At 37.3% G+C, this 13,086-nt stretch overlaps 1 protein-coding gene across 9 annotated transcripts in view; it reads left to right on the plus strand.

Annotated features, from left to right (window-relative positions):
* Nucleotides 1-13,086, plus strand: part of MYO9A (myosin IXA) — a 283,468-nt gene that overhangs the window by 209,026 nt on the left and 61,356 nt on the right. For all 9 annotated transcript variants that reach the window (XM_045070457.1, XM_045070456.1, XM_045070459.1 and 6 more), the window contains one exon: nt 11,139-11,250. In XM_045070457.1, the coding sequence (XP_044926392.1) occupies nt 11,139-11,250 (112 nt within the window). The remainder of the gene's footprint in view (nt 1-11,138; nt 11,251-13,086) is intronic.

The raw sequence follows: 13,086 nt of genomic DNA on the forward strand, positions 1-13,086 counted from the left end.
TTCTCTCCAGTGCCCCTCCCATCCTTCTCCTCTACCCTGCCCCCTTTTCATCCTGACATAATTATAGTTACAGAAAGTTTGCAGGAGAAGTAAAAGAACCCTATGTGTCTTCACTCAGATTTACTCAGATTTCACCAATTGTCCCAATATCCTTTGTTGTGTTCAGTTGTCATGCCTTCTTAAGCTCTTTTAATCTAGAACAATTCCTCAGTCTTAGATTTCATTGCATTGACATTGTTGAGGAACATGTACCAATTATTCGAAATTGTTCCTCAGTTTGAATTTGTCTTAAATTTATTCATGATTAGATTCAGGTTATGCATTTTGGGCATGGAATACCACAGAAGAGATGTGTTTTTTCAGTGTTTGATATCAGGAGATGTGATATTTATCTGTCCCATTACATTTGATGTCCATAAGGGTATTTAAAAAAAAAACAAAAAAGCTGCAAATTTACTGTTATTTTTCTTTGTAATTGATGAGTATCTTGTGGGAAGATACTCGAGACTGCAGATATTCTTATATTCCTCTCACCCACTAGTTTTAATATCCCTTGATGATTCTTCAGTGAATCAGTTATTACTGTGATGGTTGTCAAATAGTGTTTTTTAAAATTCCATCATTCATTCTATATTCATTAGTTGAATTTTTGCCATAAAGATTAGTTTTTCTTTCTAATTTATAGCTGCAGGAGACTCTCACTGAATAATTTGTGACAGTTGGAGCATCAAAAAAAAGGACAGGAAAAGGTTATAATCCGTTGAATAAAATAAAAGTCTGTGAGTCTATACTGATGTAAATAATTTCTTTTTGAAGAGTTTTTTTCTAATAGATAATGTATTTATATTATTAAAATATCTTTTGAAAAGTGTATATAAGAAGTCTAATGGGACTTTTCTCCTTTTTGTCTTCTACAGATACATATTGTTGTTTGTTTCTTATTTATCTTCCCAATGTTTCTTTATTCTGTATAAGAAATAAGGAGTATGCATATTTTCTATCCTTTCTCACACAATATTTAGCAAATTATATAATAATACAATACTCTTTTGTTTGTTGTTTTTATCATTGAGCAATATATTTAGGAAATCACTCTGTGTCTCTAGTAGACAGTCTTTAAGATTCTTGTTTCTGGTTATCCAACCAAACACTAATCTAGGCACTGCAGCTGGAATTAAGATTGTTAATCACCTCACTGTTTTTAACCCAAGTTTATCCTGGATTGTGCAGATGAGCCTAATAAAATCAGAGGAGGAAGTCAGAAGAGTCAGAGAGATGTAGCTGAAGAAAGATGCAGTAGACACAGATAGAAGAAGTGAGAGAAAGTAGAAGCATGAGAAGGATGCAGTCTGCTGTTGGTAGCTTTGAAGATGGAGAAAGGGTAACTGTTAGCAGTGGAATGTGAATGGACTATTAGAAGCTGAGAACAGCAACAGCCAGCTAACAGCCAGCAAGGAAACGGGACTTCCATTTTACAACTGCATGGAACCGAATTTTGTCAACAGTATGAATGAAATTGGAAAGAGATTATTCTCCAGAGCTTCCTGAAAGGCACATAGCCCTGACAATACCAATTTTAGCTTGGTGAGAGTTGTGTCTGACTTCTAGCCTCCAAAACTGGGAGGTTATGAATGGGTGTTGTTTTAAACTGCCAGGTGTATGGTAAATTGTTACAGCAACAATTGAAAACTAATGTAATAATTGTGCCTAGAAATCTGTCTACTACTCCTTTCTGAACCCCAGGTGGTTTCTCTTCCATTATAAACAATAGTGGCATGAGGGATAACTTGTGTGTCTGAGAGAGAATAGACAGGGAATCCTAGGATCAAAATTCTGGTCATAGATAATAGAGGGTCCTGCTTTTATTACCTGAAGGAGGGATTGCATTTCTCAGTTTCAGCTATGGAAGTGGGTTGTTCAATTCATGGAAACCAATGAGAATGAAGACACTTCTGTCCAAAATCTATGGGATACAGCAAAGGCGGTCCTAAGGGGGAAATACATAGCCATCCAAGCCTCCCTCAAAAAAATTGAAAAATCCAGAATACACCAGCTGTCTCTACATCTTAAAGAACTGGAGAATCAACAACAAATCAAACCAACTCCACACATACGAAGGGAAATCATCAAGATTAGAGCTGAGATCAATGAGGTAGAAACCAGAGATACAGTAGAACGTATCAATGAAACTAGAACCTGGTTTTTTGAAAGAATCAATAAGATCGATAAACCATTGGCCACACTAATCCAAAAGAAAAGAGAGAAAGCCCAAATTCATAAAATTATGAATGAAAAGGGAGAGATCACAACTAACACCAAGGAAGTAGAAACAATCATCAGAAGTTATTATCAACAGTTATATGCCAATAAGCTTAGCAACCTAGATGAAATGGATGCATTCCTGGAAAACTATAAACTACCAAAATTGAACCAGGAAGAAATCGACAACCTGAACAAACTGATATCTAATAACGAGATTGAAGCAGTGATCAAAAACCTCCCAAAAAACAAGAGCCCAGGACCTGATGGATTCCCTGGGGAATTCTACCAAACTTTCAAAGAAGAAATAACACCTCTTCTCCTGAAACTGTTTCAAAAAATTGAAGCAGAAGGAAAACTTCCAGACTCCTTCTGTGAAGCCAGCATTACCCTGATCCCCAAACCAGGTAAAGACCCTACCAAAGAGGAGAATTTTAGACCAATATCGCTGATGAATACGGATGTTAAAATTCTCAACAAGATCCTAGCCAACAGGATCCAAGAGCACATTAAAAAGATTATCCACCATGATCAGGTGGGATTCATCCCTGGGCTACAAGGATGGTTCAACATTCGCAAATCAATCAATGTGATACAACAAATTAATATGAGAAGAGAGAAGAACCACATGGTCCTCTCAATTGATGCAGAAAAAGCATTTGACAAAGGCAGCATCCATTCCTGATTAAAACGCTTCAAAGTATAGGGATAGAGGGAACATTCCTGAACCTCATCAAATCTATCTATGAAAGACCCACAGCAAATATCATCCTCAGTGGGAAAAAGCTTGCAGCCTTCCCGTTGAGATCAGGAACAAGACAAGGATGCCCACTTTCACCACTCTTGTTCAACATAGTATTAGAAGTCCTAGCAACAGCAATCAGACAACAAAGAGAAATAAAAGGTATCCAAATTGGCAATGAAGAAGTCAAACTCTCTCTCTTCGCAGATGACATGGTTCTTTATATGGAAAACCCAAGACTCCACCCCTAAATTACTAGAACTCATACAGCAATTCAGCAACATGGCAGGATACAAAGTCAATGTGCAGAAATCAGTGGCTTTCTTATACACTAACAATGAAAATACAGAAAGGGAAATTAGAGAATCGATTCCATTTACTATAGCACCAAGAACCATAAGATACCTGGGAATAAACCTAACCAAAGAGGTAAAGGATCTGTACTTGAGGAACTACAGAACACTCATGAAAGAAATTGAAGAAGACACAAAAAGATAGAAGACCATTCCATGCTCTTTGATCGGAAGAATAAACATTGTTAAAAATGTCTATACTGCCTAGAGCAATCTATACTTTTAATGCCATTTCCATCAAAATTCCACCAGTATTCTTCAAAGAGCTGGAGCAAATAATCCAAAAATTTGTATGGAATCAGAAGAGACCCCGAATCACTAGGAAATGTTGAAAAAAAAAAAAATAAAGGTGGGGGCATCATGTTACCTGATTTCAAGCTTTATTACAAAGCTGTGATCACCAAGACAGCATGGTACTGGCATAAAAACAGACACATAGACCAGGGGAACAGAGTAGAGAGCCCAGATATGGGCCCTCAACTCTATGGTCAATTAATCTTTGACAAAACAGGAAAAAATATACAGTGGAAAAAGACAGTCTCTTCAATAAATGGTGCTGGGAAAACTGGACAGCTATATGTAGAAGAATGAAACTCAACCATTCTCTTACACCGTACAGAAAGATAAACTCAAAATGGATAAAAGACCTCAACGCGAGACAGGAATCCATCAGAATCCTAGAGGAGAACTTAGGCAGTAATCTCTTCGATAGCAGCCACAGCAACTTCTTTCAAGATATGTCTCCAAAGGCAAAGGAAACAAAAGCAAAAATAAACTTTTGGGACTTCATCAAAATCAAAAGCTTCTGCACAGCAAAGAAAACAGTCAAAAAAACAAAGAGGCAACCCACAGAATGGGAGGAGATATTTGCAAATGACAGTACAGACAAAAGGTTGATATCCAGGATCTATAATGATCTCCTCAAACTCAACACACACGAAACAGGCAAACATATCAAAAAATGGGAAGAAGATATGAACAGACACTTCTCCAATCAAGACATACAAATGGCTATCAGACACATGAAAAAATGTTCATCATCACCAGCCCTCAGGGAGATTCAAATTAAAACCACATTGAGATATCACCTTACACCAGTTAGAATGGCCAAAATTAACAAAACAGGAAACAGCATGTGTTGGAGAGGATGTGGAGAAAGGGGAACCCTCTTCCACTGTTGGTGGGAATGCAAGTTGGTGCAGCCTCTTTGGAGAACAGTGTGGAGATTCCTCAAGAAATTAAAAATAGAACTTCCGTATGACCCTGCCATTGCACTCCTGGGTATTTACCCGCAAAGATACACATGTAGTGAAGAGAAGGGCCATCTGTACCCCAATGTTTATAGCAGCAATGGCCACGGTCGCCAAACTATGGAAAGAGCCAAGATGCCCTTCAACGGATGAATGGATAAGGAAGATGTGGTCCATATACACTATGGAGTGTTATGCCTCCATCAGAAAGGATGAATACCCAACTTTTGTAGCAACATGGACAGGACTGGAAGAGATTATGCTGAGTGAAATAAGTCAAGCAGAGAGAGTCAATTATCATATGGTTTCACTTATTTGTGGAGCATAACAAATAGCATGGAGGACAAGGGGTGTTAGAGAGGAGAAGGGATTTGGGGTAAATTGGAAGGGGAGGTGAATCATGAGAGACTATGGACTCTGAAAAACAATCTGAGGGGTTTGAAGTGGCAGGGGGTGGGAGGTTGGGGTACCAGATGATGGCTATTATAGAGGGCATGGATTGCATGGAGCACTGGGTGTGGTGCAAAAATAATGAATACTGTTTTTTTGAAAATAAATTAATTAATTAAAAAAATTTTTAAAAATGCAGAATGGCAGCTAAAAAAAAAAGAGAGAGAAAAGAAAGTGGGTTGTTAAACTTTTAGATTTGCCAGTTTGATAGATGAGAAATACTGTATTGTTGGGTCCCCCAGTAATGGGTCCATGGTCAAAGGAGTGAGACTGATACAAAGCAAAGGTCAAGCAAAGCTTTATTTCGTGCCAACCATCAAGAATCAAAGCGACCGTCAAACAGACAGATCAGGGCTGCCCCAGAGAGGGCAACCCCTCCCTGCCTCACAGACTAACTTTTATATACCAAAGGCCATGTGGTTGGGCCTGGCCATACACAGGTGGCAAATGAGATGGTAACACACAGAGAAAGCTGCACAGTCTTGCTAGGTCACACATAAGTGAGCAATTGAATTACAGTTTACCCTATAGTAGACATTTGAACTAGCTTATCACCTTGGTGAGAATTGATGCCCAAAAGGCAGGAACCACACTCCTTGGTAGCTGGGGAGACCCTGTGCGTGCTTTACTGATTGGATGTCTCCACCTGACCCGACTCATCCCTGCATTTGGGCTGTCATCTCTACCTGACCTGACCCACCCTTGTATTTGGGCCTTGTTACCTGGGACTGGTTTCCCAGACTTGCTTTTAAGTAAGTTCCCCTGGGGTGGGTTGGGGGGGCAGGATCAACTTAAGTTTTACTGCATGAACAACAAAATGGCTGTTCAACCGAGGTGGGGCCGCTCTGGCTAAATACGTTCTTACAGTATCTCCTGTAGTTGTAGTTTGCTTTTCTCTTGTTATCCTTGAGTTTGAGTGTCTTCTTATGCTTTAGTACCATTTACATTTTCTTTTCCTGTAGCATATATATTTATGTGGATCACTTGTTTTTTGTTGGGGTTTGGTCTTTCTCAATTTCTGGGGACTTCATGTATGAGGGAGATTACTTTTTGTTTGTGATATGAGTTGTAAATATGTTTCCCCAGTTTGTCAGTTGTCTCTCGATGCTGCCTTTTAATATTATTTGCTATATAGAAAATGTTTTCTTTTATGAATTTAGATTTAACCAATCTTTTCTTTCATAGCCTCTGAATTTTGAGTCACAGACTCAAAATTTTCTTTCCCCTCATCTAAAAGTTATAAAAACATTTTCAGTTTTTTTCTTCTAATACTTTAATGGTCACATTTTTTACATTTAAATTTTGATCTTTATGGAGTTAATCCTAATGTATTATATGAATTACAAATCTAATTTTACCTCTTACCAAACCCATCAGCATTTATTTAGAAGTCCAGCTGTATCTGTCTACTTTGAGATGTCACCCTTTTTGCATTCTAATGTCTCCTTTATCTTGGATCTTTTTATCGTATTCCATTGATTGATCTGAGTATTCATGAGCCAGTTCTACACTACTTTAACTATTGAGCTTTTATTATCTGGCTAAGTCCTCCCTAGTTTTCTCCCTCCTCCCCTTTTTTAAAAGATTTTCTCTCTCTCAAGCTGAGGGGGCGGGGCAGCAGGAGAGGGAAAAACAGACTCTCCTCTGAGCAGGGAGTCCCATGCAGGGCTCCATCCCAGGACCAAAGACCATGACCTGAGCCAAAGGCAGATGGTTAACCAACCATGCCACTCAGGTGCCCTCCCCCTGCCTCCACTAATATTCTTTTTCAGAACTTTTATAGCTATTTTTACTTGTTTTTCCATATTAACTTTGAATTCAGTTGTCTGGTTTGATGAGAAGAAATCTAGTAGTACTTAGATTACCTTATATTTATAAATTAACTGTTGGATCCCCCCAAAATTGGGTACCCCAATAATGGGTCCCTGATTAAAGGAGCGAGACTGATAAAAAGCGAAGGTCAAGCAAAGCTTTATTTCACGCCAAGCATCAGGAATCAGACCGACTGTCAAACAGACCACTTGGGGCCTCCCCTCCAGAGAGGACGACCCCTCCCTGCTTTCCAGACCAACTTTTATAGAGCAAAGGCCATGTGGTTGGGCCTGGCCACGCACAGGTGGCCAATAAGATTGTAACACACACAGAAACTCCACAGTGATGCTAGGCGACCAGCTGAATTACAATTTACCCTAGTAGACATTTGAACCAGCCTATCAAACCTTGGTTAAGATTGGTGCCAAAAGGCTCCCAAAGGGTGGGGGCCCATACTCCTTGGTAGCTGGGAGACAGTATGCACCCCCCACTGATTGATTGAATACCTCCACCTGGCCTGACCCACCCTTGTACTTGGACTTTGTTACGTGGGACTGGTTTCCAGGACTTGCTTTTAAATAAGTTGCCCTGGGTGGTGGGGGGCGGGGTGGGCAAGGTCAATTTAAGCTTTACAGCAAAATGGCAGTTCAACCCGGGTGGGGCTGCTCTGGCTGAATAGGCCCTTACATAACATACAGAGAACTGACTTCTTTATGATTTTGTATCTTTTCATCTGTGCAAGTCTATTTTTGTATCCATTAAGAGGGCTTTAAAGCTTTTCATACATAGTTTTTAATTATTTCATGCTGTATTTATTACTGGGTGTTTTATCTCAGCGGAGATAATTATTGTAGTTGACAGTATGGTATATATCCTTCTCTGATTTTTCTGTACTTATATAAACTCTTCAGTCTAGTAGATTTCAAGGTGATATGCAGGAGTTTCTGGGATACTTTCAAGAATTTTGCAAAATTAAGGCTATTTTCATAATAGTAATGACATTATTTTCCTTTTTCACTGAGTTGAACAAATCAAGGTAGCTTCTCCAGATGGGAATGGAAAGTATGGTATAGCTGTATATAATGGTTTTCTAAAAAAAAAAAAAAAAAGCAAACAGTCCAATGGAACTGTAAACTAATCTAGTTTTAAAGAACTTCTAAAATTTTTAAAAACTGTGACAAAATTCATATGACCTAAAATTCACCGTTTCAACCATTTTAAGTATATACTTTGGTGGGTTTTAGTATATTGACTATATTGGGCAATTACCACCACTGTATAATTCTAGAACATGTTCATCACCTGCAGAAGAAAGTCCGTATTCATTCCCATTCTCTTTTCCTCCAGTCCTGAAAACCACCAATCACTTTCTCTCTCAATGGATTTGCCTTTTATGGACATTTCATATTGGTTTACAAAAAAATCATAAAATATTGGCCTTTGTGTCTTCTTTCACCTAGCATACTGTTCTCAGTATTCACTCATGTTGTGGCATGTGTAGTATTTCATTCCTTTTTATAACCAAATACTATTCCACTGTATAGATATACTTCATTTTATTTACCCATTGGTCAGTTTATGGACTTTGGGGTTTTTCTACTTTTTGACTATTCAGAGTAATGCTGCTATGAACATTTGTGTATAAATTTTTATATCAGTCTGTGTGTCTAGCAACTTTTTTCATAGAATATCACTTTTACTTTATTAAAAAGGCTATACTCATTCACACTTTGGTACTTGGCAAACAGTTTTTGAAAGTGAATTAAGTGACTCGTCACTTCAAGGAAAATACCTAACAATATTTGTTAACATTTGTAAAGTTTAAGCTTGCAAGCAAAAATCAGAATTATGAAAACTTGTGAATGTGACAATTTTCCAGTAAAGAATTTTCTGATGAGATTGGTGGTAATATGAAAGAATATGACCTTTTGATAGCATATAATGAAATATGTCAACATTTAGAACAGTTCCATAACTCAGTGAACCAGTATTTTCCAGATCATCAATGCCTAACATCATAAAATCATGTGTAGGTAAAATGTCCATTTGAAGTACAGGATAGACAAAAAGGTTTCTTTAACCAGTTCAAGGTAAATGTACTTCCAATGTAATTTATCCCTTCTGAGTATACAATTCAATGATTTTTAGTAAGTTTATATAGTCATAACCATCATCCAAGTCCAATTTTAGAACATTTGCATCATTATAAGAGGATTTTTTGGTACCAGTTTGCATTCATTGCCCTTTACCATCCACACTCAGTTCTAGGCAAATGCTAATGTACTACCTGTTTCTATAGTTTTAATGTAGAATGGAATCCTATCATTGGAATCATAGAATGTGTAGTCTTTTGCTAATGGCCTCTTACTATAATTTTTTGGAGGCTCATCCATGTTGTGTGTGTATCAGTAGTTTGTTTGGGTTTTTTTAGCACTTAAATACTATCCCATTGTATGGATATACCACATTTTATTTATCCTTTTATCATTTGTTAGGGTATTAGGGTCATTTCTATTTCTTGACAATTATGAATAATGCTGCTGTAAACATTCTCATACAGGTTTTTGTGTAGACATATGTTTTCAGTTAGTTCTCTTAGTTATAAACCTAAGAGTGGAACTCCTGGTCATATGATAACTCTGTGTTTAACATTTTCGGAAACTACTTGTTTTCCAAGTGAGTGCACCATTTTACAATTCCATCTGCAATATCTGAGGGGTCTAGTCTCTCCACATCCTTACCAATAGATGTTGTCTTTTTCATTATACGCATTCTAGTGGTCATGCAGTATTATCTCATCATGCATTTCCCAGATGACTAATAATTTTGACCATCTTTTTGTGTGTTTTTTTGCCATTTATACTTCTTTGATAAACTGTTAGCTATTTTGTCCATTTTTTTTAAAAAAAGATTTTTTTGTTTATTTGAGAGAGAGAAAAAGAGAGACCACAAGCAGGAGGAGGGGCAGAAGGAGGTCAATGCAGGATTCAGTTCTAGGACCCTGAGATCATGACCTGAGGTGAAGGCAGCCACTTAACCTACTGAACCACCCGGGTGCCTCTGTTTTGTCCATTTTTAAATCAGTTTATCTTCTTGTTAATGAGTTATAACAGTTCTTCATATATTCTAGGTAGAAGTCCTTTATCAGAGAAACAATTTGCAGAGATATTCTCTTGAGTTTGTAGCTTATCCTTATGTTTTTTAATGCTACTTCAAAGTAAAAGTTGTACATTTTGGGAGGCCTGGGTGCCTCAGTTGGTTAAGCCACTGCCTTAGGCTCAGGTCATGATCCCAGGGTCCTGGAATCGAGTCCCACATCAGGCTCCTTGCTCAGAAGGGAACCTGCTTCTCTCACTGCTTCTGCCTGCCTCTCTGCCTGCTTGTGTGTACTCTCTCTCTCTTTCTGGCAAATAAATAAAATCTTTAAAAAAGAAAAGTTGTAAATTTAATAAAGCTGGGAGAACAATGGATTTTATATTTTATATTTTATATGTAAGTATATTTTATATTTAAATTTATTTTATGAAGAGTTCCTTGGTGTGGTTTTAGATTCTATAGTCTATATTTCAATTAAACTTTAAGTTACCATTTGTAGAGTTTTGATGTTATATTATTAAATTATTATTAAATTGTCCATTTTCCAATTTTATATCTGTCTGAAGGTGGATTTTCTTCATGTATTTCAAACTAAATTGTGTAGTGCCAACAGATTGAATGCAGAAGTGGCTATGAGAATCTAGGTTTTTTTCATTGAGCCAGTCATAAGAGATGACAAAAGTATAAAACAATACCCCTTTTGTCACCACTTTGATTTAAACATATAGGTTTTTTTTTTTTCATGAAAATGTTATTTATGTTACCATGTAATGTGTTTAATGTTATTGTTAAATGAATTGGATACTTAAAATTTATTTCAGTTTTTATTTCTAATACAGTATATATCAATAGATATGACTCATATAAACTGAAGTTATTTGAGGACCATTTCTTTTATTATTTTACATGCTGATTCAGAGTCACATAAGGCAGCTCTCTTATGTTTATATATGTTTATACAAGTTGTTCTTGTTTCTCTACAAGATTGTTAGCTTTTTGAAAGCAGGAACCAAATGTATTGCTTTTATTTATTTTCTTAGAAGATCATGTTTACTCCTGGAATAAATGTCCATTGAAGACTTCACAAGGGATTGAAGGATTTCCCATTGGCTGACCACGTTAGGACAGCATTTACTCTGTTGGCTTTAACATAAATAGCTGTATTTTTTCATTCAGGTGGAAGAGCACAATGGTCACATCTTTAAGGCTACCCAGTATAGCATCCCTACATACTGCGAATACTGTTCTTCTTTGATATGGATAATGGACCGAGCCTCTGTTTGCAAGTGTAAGTATGAGTGATTGTTTTTTTTAAGAGTTTATTTATTTATTTGACAGACAGAGATCACAAGTAGGCAGAGAGGCAGGCAGAGAGAGGAGGAAGCAGGCTCCCTGCTGAGCAGAGAGCCCAACTCGAGGCTTGATCCCAGGACCCTGGGATCATGACTCGAGCCGAAGGCAGAGGCTTAACCCACTGAGAACCTTCTTTTTGCTATAAAATCTTGTCACATCTAGCCGAACCCATGTAGTTTGTGAGATCCCCATATATCCATTCTCTGAAGCACAAAATAAAGTCCAGAGACCTGAACTGACTTCCCCAGGTTCCCAAGGGTCCCACTTTAAGCTTGTGACTAAGAAGGATCCTGTCTCTGCTCTCTGGACTTAGAGCTAAGCAACTCTTCTAGAAGCTTTTTATCCACATCTAATAACCTGAGGACTCAGTTGAGCTTCTCTGAAGCCAGAGGAAGAGCCGCTCTGAGGGAAGACACCTACCCTCTCACCATACTGTTACTGTATTTATTAGCCAGTATGAGTGATTTTTGAGGAGTTTTTTTAACCACTTGACATTTTTATTTTCTAAGTTTGCTCGTATCTTTTTTAACATAAAGGAGTAATTACACTTCCTGATTCTTTAGCCTCCTCTCACTATACTCTTTCACCTACTCTCCGTAGCCAAATCAGATATTTTGGTGGTATTTGCAGCTTACTTTATCAGAAATATCCTTCTCCCAGATATTAGTTTGACTATTTAGTTAATCTATGTCTCCTCTCAAATGTTACCTCTTAGTGAACTCTTCCCTTACTCTCCTATCTAAAATGCCATTTGGTCCCCTAATTCTCTGTCCCCTTACTCAACTCAATAGTCTTCATAGCACTATCACTACCCAAAACTATATTAAGTATTTGTTTATTTTCTTGTTGTCAGTCTGTCCACTAGAATGTATACTCTGTAAGATCAGGAAACTTAATAATTGTTTCTTCTCTATCACCAGTGCCTAGAACAGTTTTGGTATTTTAACTTTTGGTAAGTTTTTACTGGGTAGATGAGTGGATGAATTGATGAAAAAATTATTAAATTATAACCAAAAGGATACTTTTTTTTATTGCAATCTTTTCATTAGAATGTATAAGTCCTAGAATGTTAGTTGAGACCTTTTTTTAGGTCACTTTGTTCCAGCTTACCTCTGTAAGACCTTTAGTTTCTACTGTGCCATACTTCTACTCTGGTGCTTTCAGTAATTCTGTGAGGTTTTCCTTACTAGTGGGCCAGAATTGAATGAATGAAGTATTAGGAAGGGCTTGCCCAGTAGGACAAGGATGAATGTCATGTTTGCCATAGTGAAATCACCACTATTGCTAGATATGTTCACTTGTTCTATCATTCAACAATGGTTTCTTTTTTGTTTTATTACCAGTAGTTTAACAAATTATAGTGAGAGCAAAATAGGAAGTAGTTTGCCATTAACTTGACTGTTCAATGTTAGTTTGAATCTTGTAGGTTTGGCATAACTTTCTCTGTGTTTTGAAACTGAAGATATAAAAAATCTGTTTTTTTATGACTTGGGTGGGCTTAGTTTGATTTCGTAATAGGATTAACTAACTTTCTTTGTGATTATACTGGTGATTTCATCAGCAGAATGATAAGGCCCTTCCTCTCAGCCTTGAAAACCCCACGAATTATACTTTAGAAGCTCAAGAAGGATATTAAGGTGTTGATATCCAGGAGCTAGAGCTGGTATAGCAAAATGACTAAGTTCAAATATATTTCAGTATTCTCCTCTCACTGCTTCTTCCCACCTATCAACTGCCTCGCCACCATGTTCTCTGCTGCTCCAAGAAATAA

Source organism: Mustela putorius, unplaced genomic scaffold (assembly GCF_011764305.1).
Source record: "Mustela putorius furo isolate JIRA1106 unplaced genomic scaffold, ASM1176430v1.1 tig00003972_pilon_pilon_pilon, whole genome shotgun sequence".
Lineage (NCBI taxonomy): Eukaryota > Metazoa > Chordata > Mammalia > Carnivora > Mustelidae > Mustela > Mustela putorius.